Source organism: Stegodyphus dumicola, chromosome 10 (genome assembly GCF_044657685.1).
Source record: "Stegodyphus dumicola isolate Sdum_Otavi_A_Nest chromosome 10, ASM4465768v1".
Lineage (NCBI taxonomy): Eukaryota > Metazoa > Arthropoda > Arachnida > Araneae > Eresidae > Stegodyphus > Stegodyphus dumicola.
Window position 1 is genome coordinate 100,738,482 of NC_140777.1, and position 19,448 is coordinate 100,757,929.

Consider the following 19,448-nt stretch of genomic DNA (forward strand, 5'->3'; position numbering starts at 1 on the left):
GAAATGTTTTATTCTTGTAGGTGGAAATTAAGTTCAATGATGACAGAAGTAAAACATATACTGTAACTTATACTGCTAAAATTGAAGGTCTGCATAAGGTAAATTCTCTTTCTTTTTTTAATATGTGTTCACGCTTAAGATTTTATTTAAAATATGAATGTTTATCAAATACTGTATTTACTCAAAAATAAGATTTCCTTTTTTTTTTTTTTTTTTTTGGCTACATTCTTGTTTTAAATTTTTCTTATCAGTTGTTTTAATAAAGGAAATTCCAGAATAAAAGTAAAGAATTTAATTATGATACTGTACAGAATAATTACACTATTTAAATGCTAAATAAATCATGCAGGTAATTACTATACACATATATATAAACTGCATAACTACCATTAATTATAAAAGCCATATCTAGTTAAGTCATTTCAACTTCGCCTTGCATCCACTATACTGGTTACAGGTATTCTTTGAAAACGAATAGGTAATACTGCATCATTAGTTGTTCCTTATTAGTCTCTCAATACAATAGTTAGATACTGTATTTAATTATGCAGCTTGCTTTTCATTTTAATTAAACAAATGAATTCTGATCAAAACCTTGCTGTCATCAAATATTTAACTACATTTTTATTTTTTATTTTTTAAATTTATCCTAAAATGTAAAGGGAGTAAGTAAACATGGTATATAGCAATATTTGAAATATATTATATGCTTCTATATTGAACGGTTTTGTTAATTGATATACCAGTATGCAAGTGAAGCTTCATAATTTGAAGAAAATTATATTTAATGCTTAAAGCCATAAATCATGTCAAGATTAATTTGTGTATGTATCATATACATTTAATAAGAAAGTACTTAACATGTATCATATTTCTTCAAATCCATCAAACATAAGATGCATCTTAATTATAGAATAATGTAATGCATTTTAGCTTTTGTGGGGGGGGGAATCTTACTATTAATTTAAGATGTACACTGCTGGCCATTAAAATTGCAACATCAGGAAGGAATGATCTGATGAACGTCAAATTCACACGAAAGGAAGAAGTTGGGATATAAAAATGATTAGTATTTCGAGCCATGAGGGACAAACGACATCTGAAGCACTGCATAAAAGAAAAGTTGTGTAGTGGATTTTTCATTCGCAAAGTGCTTTGTAAGATTGGAGTGTGCTTAGAATATTGTGTTATGCCTCGAATAAGGAGAAGAAATGCTTACCAGCAAGTTTCGAAATTCGATAGAATATCCTGCTACACACATAAAACTAAATGGAATTTGAGTTGATGATCAAACACAAACAAACATCATGGCAAGATGTTACTCACTGAAATAGGCATAAATTATATCAATGCATTAGATATATTTATGGATATATATTTGAATCAAGTTCAAGGCACATGCTAGTATTACTAGAAGACTTATTACAAAGAAATATTTGGTTCATCCAGTGTCAACTGTAGGAAATGCATATCATTTGCCTCTTGCCAATTAATTATGTTAATTATACATATGAGGCCAATTTTGCCATCTTTCAAAACTTACCGTACTGTGGAAATGCATGTATTGCACTATCTGTAGAAACAGTGCTGAGTCTATGTGGGTGCCAAGTAATATTCTATATTAATCAAGATGACCACCAAATTGTAGCAGCATAAACTTGGCTTTATTATTGATAAAAATTAATATTTTTATATTAACTCCTTGTCATCAGTTAGTCCAGAGGATTTGAGTGCATTAAGTTTTGTAAATTTTATATGTGACCAAATAATTTTTTTGGGGGATTGGATAAAATATTTCAATAAAAAGCAAGTTGGTCATCTCTTCTATAAAGTATTAATATTTAGAAAAATAATAATATAGTTTTCTAATCATATTAAGTTCATTGTAAAGTAAATCCTTGTATAAAGCATAAGTTGTCAGTGTAAAGTCATTTATGCCATACTGTACAGTTTCAATACTGTGTCAAATGCCAACTCTTAGTACCATAAAGAAAGACTTTTCATTCCATCTCATCTTCCAGCTTCAGTAAAATACATATTCAAATGATGGTTTAAAAAAACTTACTAAGACATCACCTTGATCATTATACAAACTAATATGATAACAGGAACTCGACATCTGCTACTTGCGGGAAATGTAGAACAAATGATTAAAATATGCAATACAAAGAAGCACACTTTTAAGGAACCTTTGGCTCAGAGCTTAAATATTCTGTGAAGTAAATGTGTCTCATTGAAGCTAAAGCCGATCAGTTTCAAGTCAAGTAGGAGAAATGCATTAACATAACAGCATGTCACCTAGGGCTGCCAAAAGCTTTGTCTGAAATTCACAAACTCTGTGCTTGTATATATTATTGTATCTATATAGGTTCATAATAGATTGAATGCACACAGATCTAGTGATAGGTTGATAAAATTTTTTTATGAAAAGAAACACTTCAGAGTTCTGGAACTTCCCACAGAAATACTCATGCAGGTGTTCGCAGTATCATGGAGTACAATCGGTAGTTACAATTCAAACTACCAAGAACATTAAACACAACGCAAGCAAAGCACACCTAAAAGGTGAACCTTTTAATACTTCGAAGTCGCAGTGATCTAACAACTGAGAACTGATGCTCTCTCCGGTCTTAAGTAGTTTTTACCTGCCACCAAGATATTTCTAGTACTTTTTGCTTCTCAAAATTACTGGAAGGCATATGATCTACTGTGAGATACGGTTACAGCTAATGTAGTGATCAGTTACTTTTATTCAAATACAATACTTAGCATGGTGATAAAAGAGGCGTGGCGACATTTCAGTCCACCAAACTTGGAAATAATGTTCTTTAACTATTAAAGGAAAATAATGTTATTTTAATAAAATAACATTATTTTCCTTTATAATCAACTTCATTAATATACATATATAAGTATGATATTTGAGAATTGTAACTAATAGTTTATTATTTGAGATTTTATTGGAAAACTCTTCTAAATGCCAGTGTGATTGGACATTCTCAAATATAATGCTTACTACGAGGGCTATCCAGAAAGTAGATTACGTTTTGGAATAAAAAAATAAACAAAGTATAGGAAACAAATTTTATTATATACAGATGAAAGCCACACTCAAATACTACTTTTCTACATAGTCACCATACAAATTAAGGCATTTATCGTAGCGATGTACGAGCTTGGAAATTCCTTCGTCGAAAAATTCGGCCGCCTGCGCCTTCAACCACTTCGTTACCTCTTCTTGCCTTCCATCTTGCACAAAACTTGTGGTAACCAAGCTTTTCGCTGATGATTTCGTGCAACAAACTTCGCGAAATTTGTGGAAAACTCAAAGAAAGTTCCGTTATTGTGAAATTTCGATTTTCACGGACTTTCGCATCGACTTTTTCGAGAAGTTCGGCGGTCACTATGCTGGGTCTCCCACTTCGATCTTCGTCGTGAACATTGGTTCGGCCATTTTGAAATCTTATGACCCACTGACGCACTCCACCTTCAGTGATAATGTTGTCCCCATACACTTCACGAAGCTGCCGATAGATTTCTATTGGTTTACAGTTTTTTGCAGTCAGAAACCTTATTACTGAGCGCACCTCGCGGGATTTTCAATTAACGCAGACATTTCAAACCGTCACAGTATCTGAACGGAGCACAGCACGAAACTCTCACTAGCACGGCTAGATGCAGACTGAGCTGCGCAACGCTCTGACCCGAAGATGGCCGCGCTAGCCCCGCCCCTAGCGGACACAGACGGAAACGTAATCTACTTCCTGGATGGCCCTCGTACATTCATTTAGTTTTCTATATTTACTTCTCATTTTTAATTTGAAGAAATTATTTATATATTGTGGAAACTTTTATTCCAACAATATCAGAGTCTCTCACCTTGAGTCACCCCACACTCTTTTCTTGCCACCAAATCACTTTCAGTTTGCCAGTATTTTAAGTGCTCCCATACCACACTGACAATATACTGTTACAAACATCCATCAAAGGATTTAAACATAGGCTCAATGATATGCCAGCCAGCATCACATACCATTATACTAATCAGGGTTGCAGTAAATGACACTATTGGATCACTATGCTGTGAAAATCTTTAAGGTACAAAGGTGCCTTTGAAGTCCTTTCTTGGGGCATCATCTTCACAAGCAGTGTGACAAATGCATATGATTTTCACAAAATATCCACTTCTCTTTCACAGTCACAATTGACGAATGGATTTTGGTTGCATGACTGTATGTTGGTAGCATTCAGTGTTTAATGCTCACTGAACAAAACAAGTACTGCAGTTGTATCAACCATGCATGATTTTATCACAGGACATATAAATTACACAAACCTCCATTCCAATTCCAAAAATGTATTACCATACATTTTTTTGCAACTAATGGAAATTTGATGTCCTTCAACACCCATATAATTTGTGGCGATCCTATTGTGACTTTTGTGATTTTGTACTGATGCATAAACGTAGCTATTTAACTGATTAAAAGAGAGGAATGTAAATGATATACTATGTAAATTGAGACTTTTATTTTCTCTCTAGGTTAAAGTTCTGTTTGCTGGCAAAGAAGTACCAAAGAGTCCTTTCAATGTGATGGTTGAAGGACATGCTGGAGATCCAGCCAAAGTTACAGCTTCTGGTCCAGGTTTAGAACCAACTGGTGTTATGGTTGGAAAACCAACATATTTTGATATATTTACCAAAGGTGCTTTCCTTCACTGGCTCGTGTAACTTTTTCTGTCTGATATGGCATTAAAAATCAAATTTTTGTAATGAGTATAATACATTTATTACACATTTTAAAAATAGTCACAAAATGTGCTAATTTTTATTAAGAGTAATTCCTAATTTAAGATATACTGTCCTCATTCTGTTGTGTATTCAACTTTTTTCAGAAATTAATATGCTGCTGTCAATAGAAATGTTGGAATTTATAAAATTTTTTCACTGTTTTATTGCCTGACTTTTGTATTGTAAAATATTGTTGTGTTCATATGGATTCATAATGGATTGAATGCAAGATATTCATACATCACAATATCTCACAGTAGTAATATTTTAAACTACTAAAACGTTAAATAGAACTCTATTCAAAAATACAGAGAAAGCTAATCCGATCTCAGCCCAAATTCACTACAATCAATCACATCACTAAGCAAGCAACTGAATTGAGATGTTTTGATCTGGCTTTTATAAGCTTTTTAATCAGGCACGAGAACATTTCAGGTATTTTCTAGATTTTTCTGAATAGCAAGAGTACGATTATGAGGTATTTTTTAATTGTTAAATGCAAGTGCTCCTGTATTTTTACTTTTTTGGCATAGCTTTTTCTTAAAACTTGTCGTGCTCAGCATTGCACTGAGAAATGAAACAATTTAATAACAGTTCTACTAAAGATAGCAAACTAAATACAAAAAAGTAACAATATATTTAAATATTAATATTTTAAATAATATATTAATATAATACATATTTTAAGTATTCATTTCTTTTGGGTAAATTAATAATATGAATAATTAAATTTTGCACAAAAATATATTTAAATGGACTAATTTGTTTCTTACCTTAAGAGTAACTGCTCATGAAAACAGGCTAATTTAAAATTTATAGCTAGTAAAAATTACATTAATGCAAATTAGTACATAAGTAGAGGCAATATGATGTAGTTTTCGGTTTTAATATTAAATTTTAAATTTAATAAATTATAATTCAAATTTTAAAATTTTATTTAAGTTATGTAAACTGCATATTAATATTTAATGGAAAATTTGTACTTTTAAGTTTACTTTATGGATGACCTAAAAATATGTGTAACGTTTTTCAAAGACATGTTTCTATTTACTAAATTTTTATCATTTTGTTCCTCAGATGCTGGACGTGGCCAAGTTGAAGTAATAATACTTGATCCCAAAGGAAACAGAAATACTGTTCCTTGTAGAATTCGCAAGACTGAAGATAATGTTTATAGATGTGAATATGTGGCTCAAACCACAGGAATGCATTCTGTAAATGTATTCTTTGCTGGCCAACAGATACCAAAAAGTCCATTTGGTGTTAAAGTTACACCAGGTTAGTTTTGTGTATTAAAGTGGAATTATAAATTAATTTAAAAACTGTTGTTTTTTATATTAAATGAAGTAATTCTTAGTATGACTATATTTTTGCTATTTCATGTCTAATTTTATTAAAAAGCATATTTTAAAAAATTTCTGAACAGGGAACATTTTTAATTTCCTAATCCTAAAAATCAATGTGACAATTAGATAAAATCATTGAATATGGCTAGTTCCATTTCTTGGGTTTTTCATAACTATTTAAGCATATATTTGAATAAATTGCTACATAAAATCATTATTAAATAATTTGTGAACATTGAATTAGTTTCACATTAAACATTAGATAACTATTTATGCACATATTTTTTTCTATTTAATCTACTTTGCCTTTTTATAAAGATGGAAAGTATTCTTATGGATAACTGTTATATAATGTTTGTTTATTTTCTATTGAGAAAAATGCTTTTAGACTTGAGATAGTATATAATGCAAATGTTACTTTTTTGGTGCAGTTTCTTTTTAAGTACTTAAAAATTTGTTCTTAACATTTTAAAGATATCATTTATCTACAATTTCTGCATTAATATCATTTGAATAATTCTGACTACTCTTATTTATGAGAATTCACTGAAAGAAGAAATGTATTGGACATTAATATACAGTGTATGGTTCGGGTGTTTGTTTCTAAAAATTATAAACACCTTATTATACATCACCAGAAAGAAGCTAAAGAGAAAAATCTATGACTATTTCCTTTGTAATTTTTGTATAAATAATTATAAAGCTATACAATTTTTCTGGTAACTATAGTTATTATTTTATGGAAGTTATCTTATTTCTCAAAACATCAAATATTTTATGTATCCTTCCTTTGTGTAGCTTCTTTAAGTAACTCTTGATGTGAGTATGTTACTTTATTTATTCTGCAACATATACATATACTGATAATTAACCATTTAGCTTTAAAAATTTTGAATTTTCACAATTTATTCCATTCTATTCTACAAATTTTACCTTTCCCTCCTCCAATAAAATTATTATCCCAGTTCATACAGATATGATCACTTCTTAGGTAAGGCAGTTTATTTCTCTGTTTCTTTTTTATATGTAAGTTTTAATGCTAATGTATGAAATTAATATTTTGAAATTTTTGAAATTATGATCTGAACATCATGAAGTTATTATCAATTTAAAATATTTGATCTATTTTCTTAATTATGCAGATAAATTTTAAATTATTCAACTTTAAAAAAACTTTTACAGTTTGTGATGCTCGTAAAGTTAAAGCAGTTGGTAGAGGATTGCAGAAAAATGGCATTCGTGTTAAAGATATCGCAGACTTCAAGATATTCACTGAAAATGCTGGAAATGGAGTATTGGATGTTAAAGTTATTGGGCCAGGTGAGAAAATTAAAATGCTGTGCACTAAAAGATTGTTAAAACTTTGAAAATCATGTTTAATTTTGAACTAATAAAATGTAAATATAATGAACCCTTTCATGGCAGTCACTTTCCATAGATGATCAGATTTAAAAGTAACCAATATTTCTAGTAACAAAGAAACTAATACAAATAATTATAATATTCTTCTCTAAGCAGATCACTCTCTAACCTAACCCAGATTATCAAAAATGTTTTTCGTAAGCACCAAAGCATCTTGATTTTATTAGACTAAAGTAGTTCTAAATATAATACATATTGAGAAATTACCAGCAAAATTACTTTTTATGGAAAAACAGTTTTAGAAATGTGTTTTATTTTTGTAATTGTTCAATACATAGTACTTTTTAAATTATTAAATTACTCTTGAATTGTTTTCAGTAATTTTTCTGTTTCTAGTCTTTGCAAATTGATATGATAGATTAATTATAACAGTTACCATCATTAAACCGTTGACATTTTGGGGACATTTTTAAGGAAAATTCCTGGCTATCTGGCATTCAACTAACTGAAAGTTCAAGTAATTGGAATATTTTAGAGTTTTAGAAAAAAAATTTAACTCCCTAAAATGTTTAGTAAATGAGTAAATTAGAGATTTGTTATGCCATGATAGTTAGTAATGCTATTAGCACATATGCATTGTTGTGAAACAGTGTGATTTAGCGCTAATAATGCATAAGTATGATATCACAATGCAATCATAAGAAATTCATTTTAGTAAGTTTAGTAATCTTCAAAAAGCCGGTTTAATTTTTATAAAGAAAAATTTTAATTATATTCCTTCCTCACATTTTGAAAAAATGATTAATACTATTTGGGATTGGATGAAATGGAATATTTTCGAGGTTACAGGATTCGGATATCAAAATAAGCCATGTTGTGAGAGTTTGAAAACAGATAAACAGTAAAAATGTAATGCAAAAAATACGATAAGCAATTTAAGTTTTTTCTACATGCTATATCTGTAATTTGTATCTAATTAACTATAGAATGATATGTTCATTTAAGCTTCTGCCGGAATGATCGGCAACATCTCTGCCAACTTCTGTGTTCGGCATACTTTCATAATTGCACTAGGTCAGGGGTCGACAACCTTTTGAGTCAGAAGATTCAAAAATTAAAATTTACAAAATTTCAAAGTGCCACCAAATGTTTTCTTGCCAACAATAAATAGTACTCGTATAAATAAAGTTTTTAGATAAAAAAAAAATATATTTATTCATAAGAAAAAAATATCTATTTATTCATAAGAAAAAATATCTATATATTCATATGTAAATAGTGTTTTTCACGACAAATTAAATTGTATATGGCATTATTAGATAAATTAATTATTATTTAAGTAAAAAATTAAAACAAACATTTTCTTACAACACTAACTTGTGCTTCAATAGCAAACAATTGAGCAAACAAATTCAATGAGAGCGATGGCTTTGCATGGTTATTCAAGTAGAAAATTTAAACTTTACTAAACAATGTAACTTGTACTTAAAAATAAAATAAAAAAAAAAAACATACATCTGAGCAAACAAATTCAATGGGAGCGTTGGCTTTGCATAATTTAAAAAAGTTTTGATAATTTTGGCTCATAACTTGTTGTTTTAAGTTTCAAACACGACTCTAAAATTTTTATTTCTTAGTTGGCTTCTTACTGTACTTTTAATTATATTCATGCAAGAGAACGCTTGCTCGCACAAATATGTTGATCCGAAGATAGTCAGCACTCCAAATGCCAACTTCTTCACCTCACTGTAGCAATCTGGAAGACTATTCCATGCGTCGAATATAAGTGCTTCAACTCGTGGCATTTCTTTTAAAGCTGTCCACTTTTGTTGTGTTACGTACATTCATTTCTGGACCTCCAACTCTTTCAACTTGCTTTTGAACTCTGTAAATTTTCACTCCACAAAGCTTTACTTTTTAAACCGATCAATTGCATGTCTAGAGATCTAGTATCAATTCCAAATAGTTCAATGTGGATTTCGTTACTGTTTGTGTTGAGAGGGTTTACTATGAATGCTCGAGTGGTTTTGTTGGTTTTGAATTGCTCAAATCTGTCAGCAAATTCATGTTTAATTTTTTTTATAACTATGCTGAAGTAATTCATGTCAACAGTGGCACTGGTTTTATCGCGATATTGATTTAGAAATTGAAAATGAAGTAATTTACCACTCTGAATATCTTCTGCAAAAAGAATTATTTTTTCTTTAAAACAAACCAATTCATTCTTCTTCCAAAATATAGGCTAGGTTTCCTTTTCCGTGCAGTCTTAGATTCAGTTCATTTAATTTCGCTGTGACATCCACCATAAAGTAAAATTTTTGCAACCATTTGTCATTCTCTAATTCAGGGTGATTAATGCCCTTTTTCATTTAGGAATGTATTTATTTCATTCAAGCACAAAGCAGAACGTTTCAACACCTTTCCTTTGGAAAGCTGTCGCACTTTATTGTGAAGAAGGAGATTGGAATACTGAGTCTCCATTTCGTTTAAGAATTCTTTAAACTGATGATGGTACAGTGCTTTTGACAAGATGCTGTTAACAATCTTGATTACCAAATTCATGACCTCAATTATTTCGGCCGGAAATGTTTGGGCACAAAGCGCTTCTTGGTGTATTATGCAGTGAAACATAAGAATTTCTTGGTTTATTTTGCTCTGAAGAATCGTTGCTACCCCTTTATTTTTTTCTGTCTTGCTTCTGGCTCCATCAGTTGCTATTGAAATGATTTTATTTAAATCAATCTTATTGCCTTCAAGGCATTTTTGCACGGCATTCGCTATATCTTCCCCTCTATTTTGTCCCGAGAGTGGTAGCAATCCTAAAAGTTCTTTTAGATCTTGAGAAGACGTATACCTGACAAAAAGGGCAACTGTGTCTTTTATGTCACAAGACTCATCTAATATTTGCGTATGGAATTAAAGAGCTGCAGCTTCACATCCACGCATGTGGCTCGCGAGCCGCAGGTTGCTGACCCCTGGACTAGGTCTTTGAAATACGTAAGTTTTTTATAAAACTGAAATGCATTTTTCAGACTCTTAATTTTAAATGTGGGTTTGATATTCAAGTTGATAACAAATGAAAGGATTGTTTTATAATTTTAGAACAGAAATGTTTCTCACCAATTTCGGTTTCCTAGTGTGAATTTTGTTTTTTGTATGCTCAACTAGCTGCAATTTTCATGTATCTGAGTTGATCTCATGAGCTCTCTGAGTAGTCAAGCTTTTACTTTGTATATACATACATCTTGAAATATGTCCAAGAAATTAAGGCAATATACTGAAAGTATATAAATCCAAATATAATTTACCAGTCATATTTTGACATTAAAATCAAGAAAATTCCTCTTTTCTCATGGCAGTTTTGAGAAATTTGGGCTTTCATAGAAAAACCCTATGCTAGTCAGAGGATTAATAAAAGATTATAATTTCAAAATGGTATGTGACCATTTCAAATGCATTTGTGACCATTTTCAAGGAGGATTTTAGACTCTGCTCATACGTTACCCAACTTCTCTGTAATTGCTGTTTCATGCTTAACTTTGCATTCTTTTTCATGATTTCTTTCTTTCTTATTTTTGGATTTGTATACATATACTTATAGTTTAGTACTTTTTTCTTGCCAAGGCTTTATTCCTACTGAGACATATATAGCATCTTGTATTTTGCATTTTATTCTTTGTATCTTTATATTTGCTTACTCTGTATAGCCTCTTTTTCTGTCTCATTAAGTTCAAGCATTACTTCTGCTTTCTCAGTTTGTTCATGCTGAGTACATGATTCCAGTATATATCCCAGTATCCTGTTGTCGGTATGTTTTTAAGGTTAAAATGGAATAGTAGACAAGTCAAAAATTTCGTCTGATGGGAGTAATAATTCTGTTAAGATAAAACAATTAAGTTTCAAAGTAGATGGTATTAAAATAATTTATTTATGAAGTTCAGACTGCTTTAAAAAATAAGTGGTTAAACAGAACAGAAAATCAAGTGCCCAGATTTTATTGTATAAGCAAGATTTTCAAAACAGCTGAATAAAGTCTATAATGTAAGGCTTTTCTTGAAGGGTAAAGGGAGCTTGGTTTGTAACATCATTTTTCCTATTTAAATATAGTATTAATAATCTAATATACAATACTTCTATTTCAGTATTTTTTACAAACTTTTAGATTTACAATAAGATAAATTAATAATGCAAATCAATAATTACCATCATTTGATTACAAGCATTCCTTAATTCTTTATATTTAGACCAATGGCAATACCTTATTAAAATACTTTAAATTCTGATAAAACACCAGTTAAATTTCTTACTCTAAATTAAAATGTAATCTGCTGTTGTTTTATGAGTAAATATTCAGTTGTACAAAACGTTTTGGTAATTTTTTTAAAGCTACAAAAATGTATGTTTATGAACGACATGTATTATGAGCCTTAAGTCAGCATTTATCATGATTAATTGGTGTTTCCATATTACCTACAATGCATAATATTCGCAAAACATTTTGTATTTGTCCATGGATTTACCAATAAATTTTAAATTGGTCAAAATTGAACCTCAGATAAATATTTGTCTGGTAGAAAAACCATGCATTGTAAAACAGACTGATAAGAATGCCTCTTCTTTTAAAGGAGCAAAAAAGCTTTGCAGAATATGTTTGCTCCTTGGAGAGAGAGAGAGAAAGAGAATAAATATCCTATATCAGTCCTCATCAAAATGTATATTTTCTGTATAAAACTAACATCAGTCAAAAGTTAAATTTTGTCTAAATTACATTGTCATGCTTTTCTTTCATTTGTTTTTAGTATAAAATGTACAGACAATATATTAAAACAAGACTAAACAAGACTGGGTACAAGCAGTATCAGAAAAATGCTGGCAAATCCCATTTAGGATGCATTGCTATTGATCCTAAAGTGATGAAAATTCTCTGAAAAATGCTATTAACCATAGAACCTTGAAATATATGATAAATATGGGAATAAACAGTGATGAGAGAAGTTTTATGCTTGTTATCTTAAGATCTAAGAAAGGGAAGATAATCTTAAAAGAGAAGTACTTAATTATTATATAATAGAGCTGTGAGAAAAGTAATATCATTTTATGATAATAAAGTTATTAACTGATATAAATCTTACTACAGTCAAAAGTCATTAATTCGAACACCCATAATCTGGACCTCAAAGCTAAAAACTTTCTGCGCATGTGCCGCGTTGACACATGCACCTAGGCGTTTATGCGTACACGTAAGACCTTTACGACTGCGCATAGGCGTGTGCGCAAGCGCAGAATACGTTTTCGCGTGCGCGTTTAATGTATAACGGACGGTATAAGCTAAAATTATCTAATTATCTATTTTAGTTAATGTTGATGATTGCGTTGCTCCTTAATCTTTGAATTGGATGCGGCTTATTATTTTTTGCAGACTGTAAGAGTAATTTTATAAAAGTAAACTTGAACTTTCGATTATGTCAAATAGAATTTCCGATTCTGGAGCTCCCAAAGGATCGTACAAAACGAAAGTATGTTTTTGATGTCCATCAAACAAAAAGTGGAATTGCTGCAAAAAATGGATAAAGACATGAAGAATGTTACAGAGAGGTTAGTGAAAACGAAAAAATTTCGATTGACAAGTTAGTCGGTATTCTCGGCACAGCAATTAACGGGACTTGAACAGCGGAACTTTGTAACTGAACAAGAAATTATGTCTGTTTATAGAATTAAAGAGAAAGTATTATCACATAAAACGAAGAAACTTAAACAACTTACATTGAAAGAAATGTTTAAAGTAAACAAATAAATATTAAGCTTTTTTTTTTTTTTGCAAATTTTGATACCCTTTAGATCATAATTGTTCTTTATTTCATAAATTACTGTTTCTTATTTTTAATTTTAGAATTTCTGCATGCCATCTTACGAGATTTAAACTGATGATCTATAATCCGGAAAAATCGATAATCCGGAATCGAAGTCCCGACGAGCCCGGATTAACGACTTATGACTGTATTGTATGTGTACACTAGTGTGCAAAACTTAAGCAACAATGTAAATTTTAATCAGATAGCCATGAAATTGCAGAAAAGGGGTTCTTGCGATTAGTACAATGAACATGCAATTCAGTAGAAAGATGATGCATATACAAATATTGGGAAGAAAACTTCACAGGCAGCGTACGCAAAACGTGTCCGGTCGGCGTGCTCATTTCAAGAGTACAATGAAAGGAAGGACATTTGCTTAAAGACATTTGCTGCAAGTGCAAATGAATTTTTCATGAAATATGGCTAAAAGAAATCACCTGAATGACTTCGCATGTGGAAGAATGATCAGAAAGCTGGAGGAGGGGCATATTGTGACCAGTATAGCTGAAGAGTTCGGAATCAACAAAACCATAGGTACAATCATTAGAAAGTTCAGTGGTGGCTGGCCCAGGAAAATAACTGTAGTGAATGACCGATATATTGTTTTGCAGGCGAAAAGAGCCTGAAATCAGTCATCAAGCACCATAGTTCAGCAACTGTGTACAGCAACGGGGTAACAAATGTCGTGGTTTACTGTATTTAGACACCCTCACAAAGGTGGCCTATTCGCTCGCCGTCCTGAATGCTGCATCCCTTTGAAAGTTGGCCATCAGTGCCACTGTTTAGAGTGGTGCAAAGAGTACAAAAACTGGACATCTCATCAATGGAAATGTGTCATCTTTACGAATGAGAATCGTTTTAGTGGTATAAGCGATTTTCAACATCATTTGATTTGGAGAGAGGTCGGGACATGGTTTCATCCCAGTAATATCATGGAAAGAGACTCCTGAAGTTCTCGTCTGGGGAGGCATTATGCTGAACGGGCAGACTGAGCTCCACGTTTTCATCAGGGGTTCTGTAACTGAAGATCGCTATTGTCAGGAAGTGATCCTTCCCCATGTGCGTCTGTCCCGAGGTGCCACTGGCCCAGACTTAATTTTTATGGATGACAATGCACAGCCACATCAGACTCTTGTTGCTGAGGAGCTACTGGAAAGTGAAGTTATCACTCGAATGGATTGGCCAGTGTACTCCCCAGATTTAAATCCCATCGAACATGTGTGGGATGCTTTGGGGAGACGCATTGCAGCACACTTACATCCTCCGGAGAACACCCAACAACTCAAACAGATGCTGATTGAGGAATGGGTGCTCCTATGGCAAGAAATGTTGCACCAGCTGGTTCTGAGTATGCGGAGATGGTGCGAAGCAACCATTGCAGTGAGGGGAGGGCATATCCCATATTAAGGAATATCTGCTTGTTGCTTTTCCTCTTATACAGACAATCATGTGTAACGATACTATGAGTTCAATAAAGCCTTATTTTGCTTCATTCCGTACTGTATGCATTGCATTCATTTTTGCTCAACTATGCTTTCATCATCGTTTAACCCTCTGAGTGTTATTGGTTTAGCCCTGAAATTTCAAAGTTCCTCAAAATGTCACGAATAAGTGATATTTTCTTGATTTTAATTAAAAAATGACTTTCATTTTGTACCTTGATTCCTTTTCTTCCAATATACATCCAAACTGAAATTGGATACATTAAAAACTAGCAGAAATTTTCATGTATAATGAATGTGGAAGGCAACCTTCCGTACGGAATTTTCCGGTCGTAACGCTGAGAGGGTTAAATACAAAATGCTGCTTCTCATTTCTGAATTTCATGTCTCTTAGATGATTTATTGTGGAGTTATGGCAAAAAGAACACCTGTTGCTTAAGTTTTGCACACCAGTGTATTAATTTGGAAATGCTATAGAAAAATATGTTGAAAAAATGGCAAAAAAAGTAATTGGAATTAATATGAAATATAAATATTTTTTTTTAAAATAGTAATTATTTGGTGTAGAAAACCTCTATATTTGCATTTAGATCAATTTTTGAGTGACTAATTGCTCAAATATTTAATTCTAATTTAAATAGAAAATTAAAATATGTATATTTTTGACTGTAAAGTAATTAGGAAATACTGTAAAAGTTTCATTTTGCTAAAATCAGAGTAACATGAAAGTAAGTCTTTCAGTATATGCTATATATAATGTATGTGAGTCAGGAGTTTTTTTTTTTTTGTACCTATCTGAATAAAAAATATCATTATAATACCGTTACATTTGTAAAAATGAAGCAAATAATTTAGTTTAATTAATATTTTTTCTGCAAGTAAATCTTTATAAACTATTTTTCAAATGTAGTTTTAAGATTGACTGGTTTATATTAGCAAACTCGCATTAAATTATATTTGCTGCATTTTACAGTGAATTCTCTTGCCAAAATATTGCAATTAATTTAACTTCTTATGAAACTGATCTTCACTTATCTCAATGGAGAATGAATTGTGGATTAAAGAATTGTCATTTACCTTTAATTTAACTTTCTGAGTGTGATAATTGATTTTTCTAAATGCATATTTTTAGTATTTAAATTATTTCAATACATAATGCAGGTAATTTCAAATATTGTATTCTATTTAGATAATTTAATGCCTTGTTTGTATATTAAAGTGCTTTTTTCTTAAATTTAATTCTCAAGCATGTAATGAAATTGCCATTATACAGCTTTATTTTCCAGTATTTAAAGTTATTGAGTATTACAATTTATTATTCTTCAAAACTAAAATGTAAATTTATCAGTTTAATGTAAATCTTATTCGAGTCATTTAATTAAATACTTAACTTTCATTTTTGCAAGAAGATGTATAACTTGTTATATGTCAAAATTTTGCACTTTTAATTCACATTCATCCTTTTTTTTGAGTTCTTTGGTCTGTCATATCTGTGCTGACCTCTTATGCCCCTGTATCCCTCTGTTTATTTCTTCGTACTTTCAATATCCCAGCTTACTAGAAGCTAAATTACTAAAATTTTGGAACGTTGATTGTTTTCATTGAGTTTGAAAAGCCGTGACTAGTTATTTTATGAGTTTAAAACATCTGTTTGCATCTCCCTTTTCAAATGCCTTCCCCAGATAAATAGTCCTTGGATACTTTGGCATTAATAGATGTGCTATAACATTTTAAAGATTGCTTTATAATTCAGTGCTGTGAGGATATATACATTGTATTTTTATATACGAGGGCTATCCAGAAAGTAGATTACGTTTTGGAATAAAAAAATAAACAAAGTATAGGAAACAAATTTTATTATATACAGATGAAAGCCACACTCAAATACTACTTTTCTACATAGTCACCATACAAATTAAGGCATTTATCGTAGCGATGTACGAGCTTGGAAATTCCTTCTTCGAAAAATTCGGCCGCCTGCGCCTTCAACCACTTCGTTACCTCTTCTTGCCTTCCATCTTGCACAAAACTTGTGGTAACCAAGCTTTTCGCTGATGATTTCGTGCAACAAACTTCGCGAAATTTGTGGAAAACTCAAAGAAAGTTCCGTTATTGTGAAATTTCGATTTTCACGGACTTTAGCATCGACTTTTTCGAGAAGTTCGGCGGTCACTATGCTGGGTCTCCCACTTCGATCTTCGTCGTGAACATTGGTTCGGCCATTTTGAAATTTTATGACCCACTGACGCACTCCACCTTCAGTGATAATGTTGTCCCCATACACTTCACGAAGCTGCCGATAGATTTCTATCGGTTTACAGTTTTTTGCAGTCAGAAACCTTATTACTGAGCGCACCTCGCGGGATTTTCAATTAACGCAGACATTTCAAACCGTCACAGTATCTGAACGGAGCACAGCACGAACCTCTCACTAGCACGGCTAGATGCAGACTGAGCTGCGCAACGCTCTGACCCCAAGATGGCCGCGCTAGCCCCGCCCCTAGCGGACACAGACGGAAACGTAATCTACTTCCTGGATGGCCCTCGTAATTGACATATTTATCTTTTGAAGCTTATTTCATGTTTTTTAAGAATTATTTTTCAACTCATCTTATTATTATTTCAGAATTTTTTAATGGTATGGTTAAATTTTTAATAGTATGACTAAAATTTAAATGATTTAAATTTTTAATGTCACAAAATCTATTAACTTTTAGGTGGTGTGCAAGAAAAGCTTGACATTCGTAAAGTAAATGAACATACTTATGAATGTGCATATTATCCTAATAAAGAAGGCCGTTATATAGTTACTATATCATATGGAGGACAGGAAATATTCAAAAGCCCATATGAAGTTAATGTTGGACCATACAAAGAATCTCGAATCAGAGTTTATGGGCCAGGATTATATGGTGGAGTTGTTGGATATCCTGCTCGTTTTACTGCTGAAACAAATGGAGAAACTGGAACCCTTGGTATGTATTATGGTATATTTTACTGTGCAAACCAAACTGAGAGTTGATATTTCAGCTGTCAGCAAAATTTCTTCATAAATATGAATGTAATTTTTTTTATTCATTTTATGTACAGATACAGACAGATTACTATTCAAATAAAAAAGAGTTAGGTTTTGGTAAAGCAGATTGATATTTTATAAATAGTATTATTACTATAATTCTAAATAAATATTGACAGTTATTTTAAAATGTTTTTGTTATTTCTTAATTTTATTATGGAGAAAATGGATAGTTATGTTTTTTAACAATTGAGACATCATTTAGTTTCTTTAGCAGAATATTCTTCTTCCCGTTATTTTTAATTCTACTTTTCTTGTGGTTCAAATATTTGTTAAAAAAGTTAATTTTAAAAGTTATGAGATTTTTTTGTATACTTTTTCTATTTCATAGTCATCACAGTACTTATAATTAGAGGAACTATTACAAAATTCAGGGTTAATCAAAACTATGTGAATCTAATCATCGCGTTCAAGAATTGGAATTACTTCAACAACTTACAAAAGAAAGTGCAACAGAAAAATCAAACTGACACGAAGCCCATGACAACAGTTGATGGAAAAAAAAAGTTTTTAAATACAAAAGCATCATTAACGCTATAAAAAAATCCCTTATCCTCTATGATTTTGAAAATATCAACTGAGATGGTGAAAAGAATATTGTTTAATAGTTTTTAGACCCAGAATAATGGCCAAAGTTAACCTGATATGGCTAAAATGGGATATATTTAGGTTGGAAAGGTTAAGGATTAGGATATTGCAAAATAGAATAAAGTATGTAAAATAACTTTCAATAACTAACAATAACTTTTATACTGATGACTGTAGTTTTGTTTGTAATCTTATTTTTCAGTGTGCTTATATGTTTCCTTGATAAAAAAAAAATCAGAAAAATTGTGGTCAATTTTCTTTAGGTATGTTTTTATAAAGTGCTGATTTTCTCTTTTAATAAAAAAGCACAATAGGTTTGTAGGTAACTAAAAGATGCCATTAAGATAGTATTTAGTGGGCTGTGAAGCATCCTGTAACAGAAATGATCTGGAGTGTGATGAATGTTGAAAATCTTCCAAAGTTACATGTTACAAAAAGAAGTCTGAAATAAAAACAAGATATTAGCATTTTAGAAACGTGATTTTTGTCCCAAACACAAAATTGCTATATTTTAGGGAAAAAAAGGAATCTTGTATAATATTACCGTTTCATAAAATGAAAAATGTTTCTAATTTTTAACTAAACATAAAAAGTACTGCTTCACTCAGGGAGTACTCAGGCTATAGAAAATTTGTGGTTGGTGGCAGGAAGGGAGAGAGAATAACTGATTGGATCCCTTAATGTTTTATCCAAATATGGAAACATGACATAAATATTAAAATAATTACAAATCCTTATTGAATAGGTAAATAATGCTGAGAAAAGCCAGAGACTTCTATACTGAATATTAAATCATCAATAAATTTAAGTATTTTTAATAAGCTAAATCTCATGATTTTGAAAATTTTTCTTTTGATGCTAATAATTTTTGTGCATGCTTATAATATATTTTATTAGATATATCTGTAAAATTCACATGTTTAGTGTATATAATTTTATTTCTGTTTTAATCATAAGCAGAGTATCAGAGTGAAAATGCCAATTTTTAAA

The 19,448-nt window shown here is 31.1% G+C and overlaps 1 protein-coding gene across 2 annotated transcripts in view; it reads left to right on the forward strand.

Moving 5' to 3' along the window:
* LOC118189897 (filamin-A-like) overlaps positions 1-19,448 on the forward strand; it is a 341,851-nt gene that overhangs the window by 149,466 nt on the left and 172,937 nt on the right. For both annotated transcript variants that reach the window (XM_035360600.2, XM_035360601.2), the window contains exons 6-10: positions 21-98; positions 4,544-4,706; positions 5,870-6,070; positions 7,321-7,458; positions 17,512-17,769. In XM_035360600.2, coding sequence (XP_035216491.1) covers positions 21-98; positions 4,544-4,706; positions 5,870-6,070; positions 7,321-7,458; positions 17,512-17,769 — 838 coding nt within the window. The remainder of the gene's footprint in view (positions 1-20; positions 99-4,543; positions 4,707-5,869; positions 6,071-7,320; positions 7,459-17,511; positions 17,770-19,448) is intronic.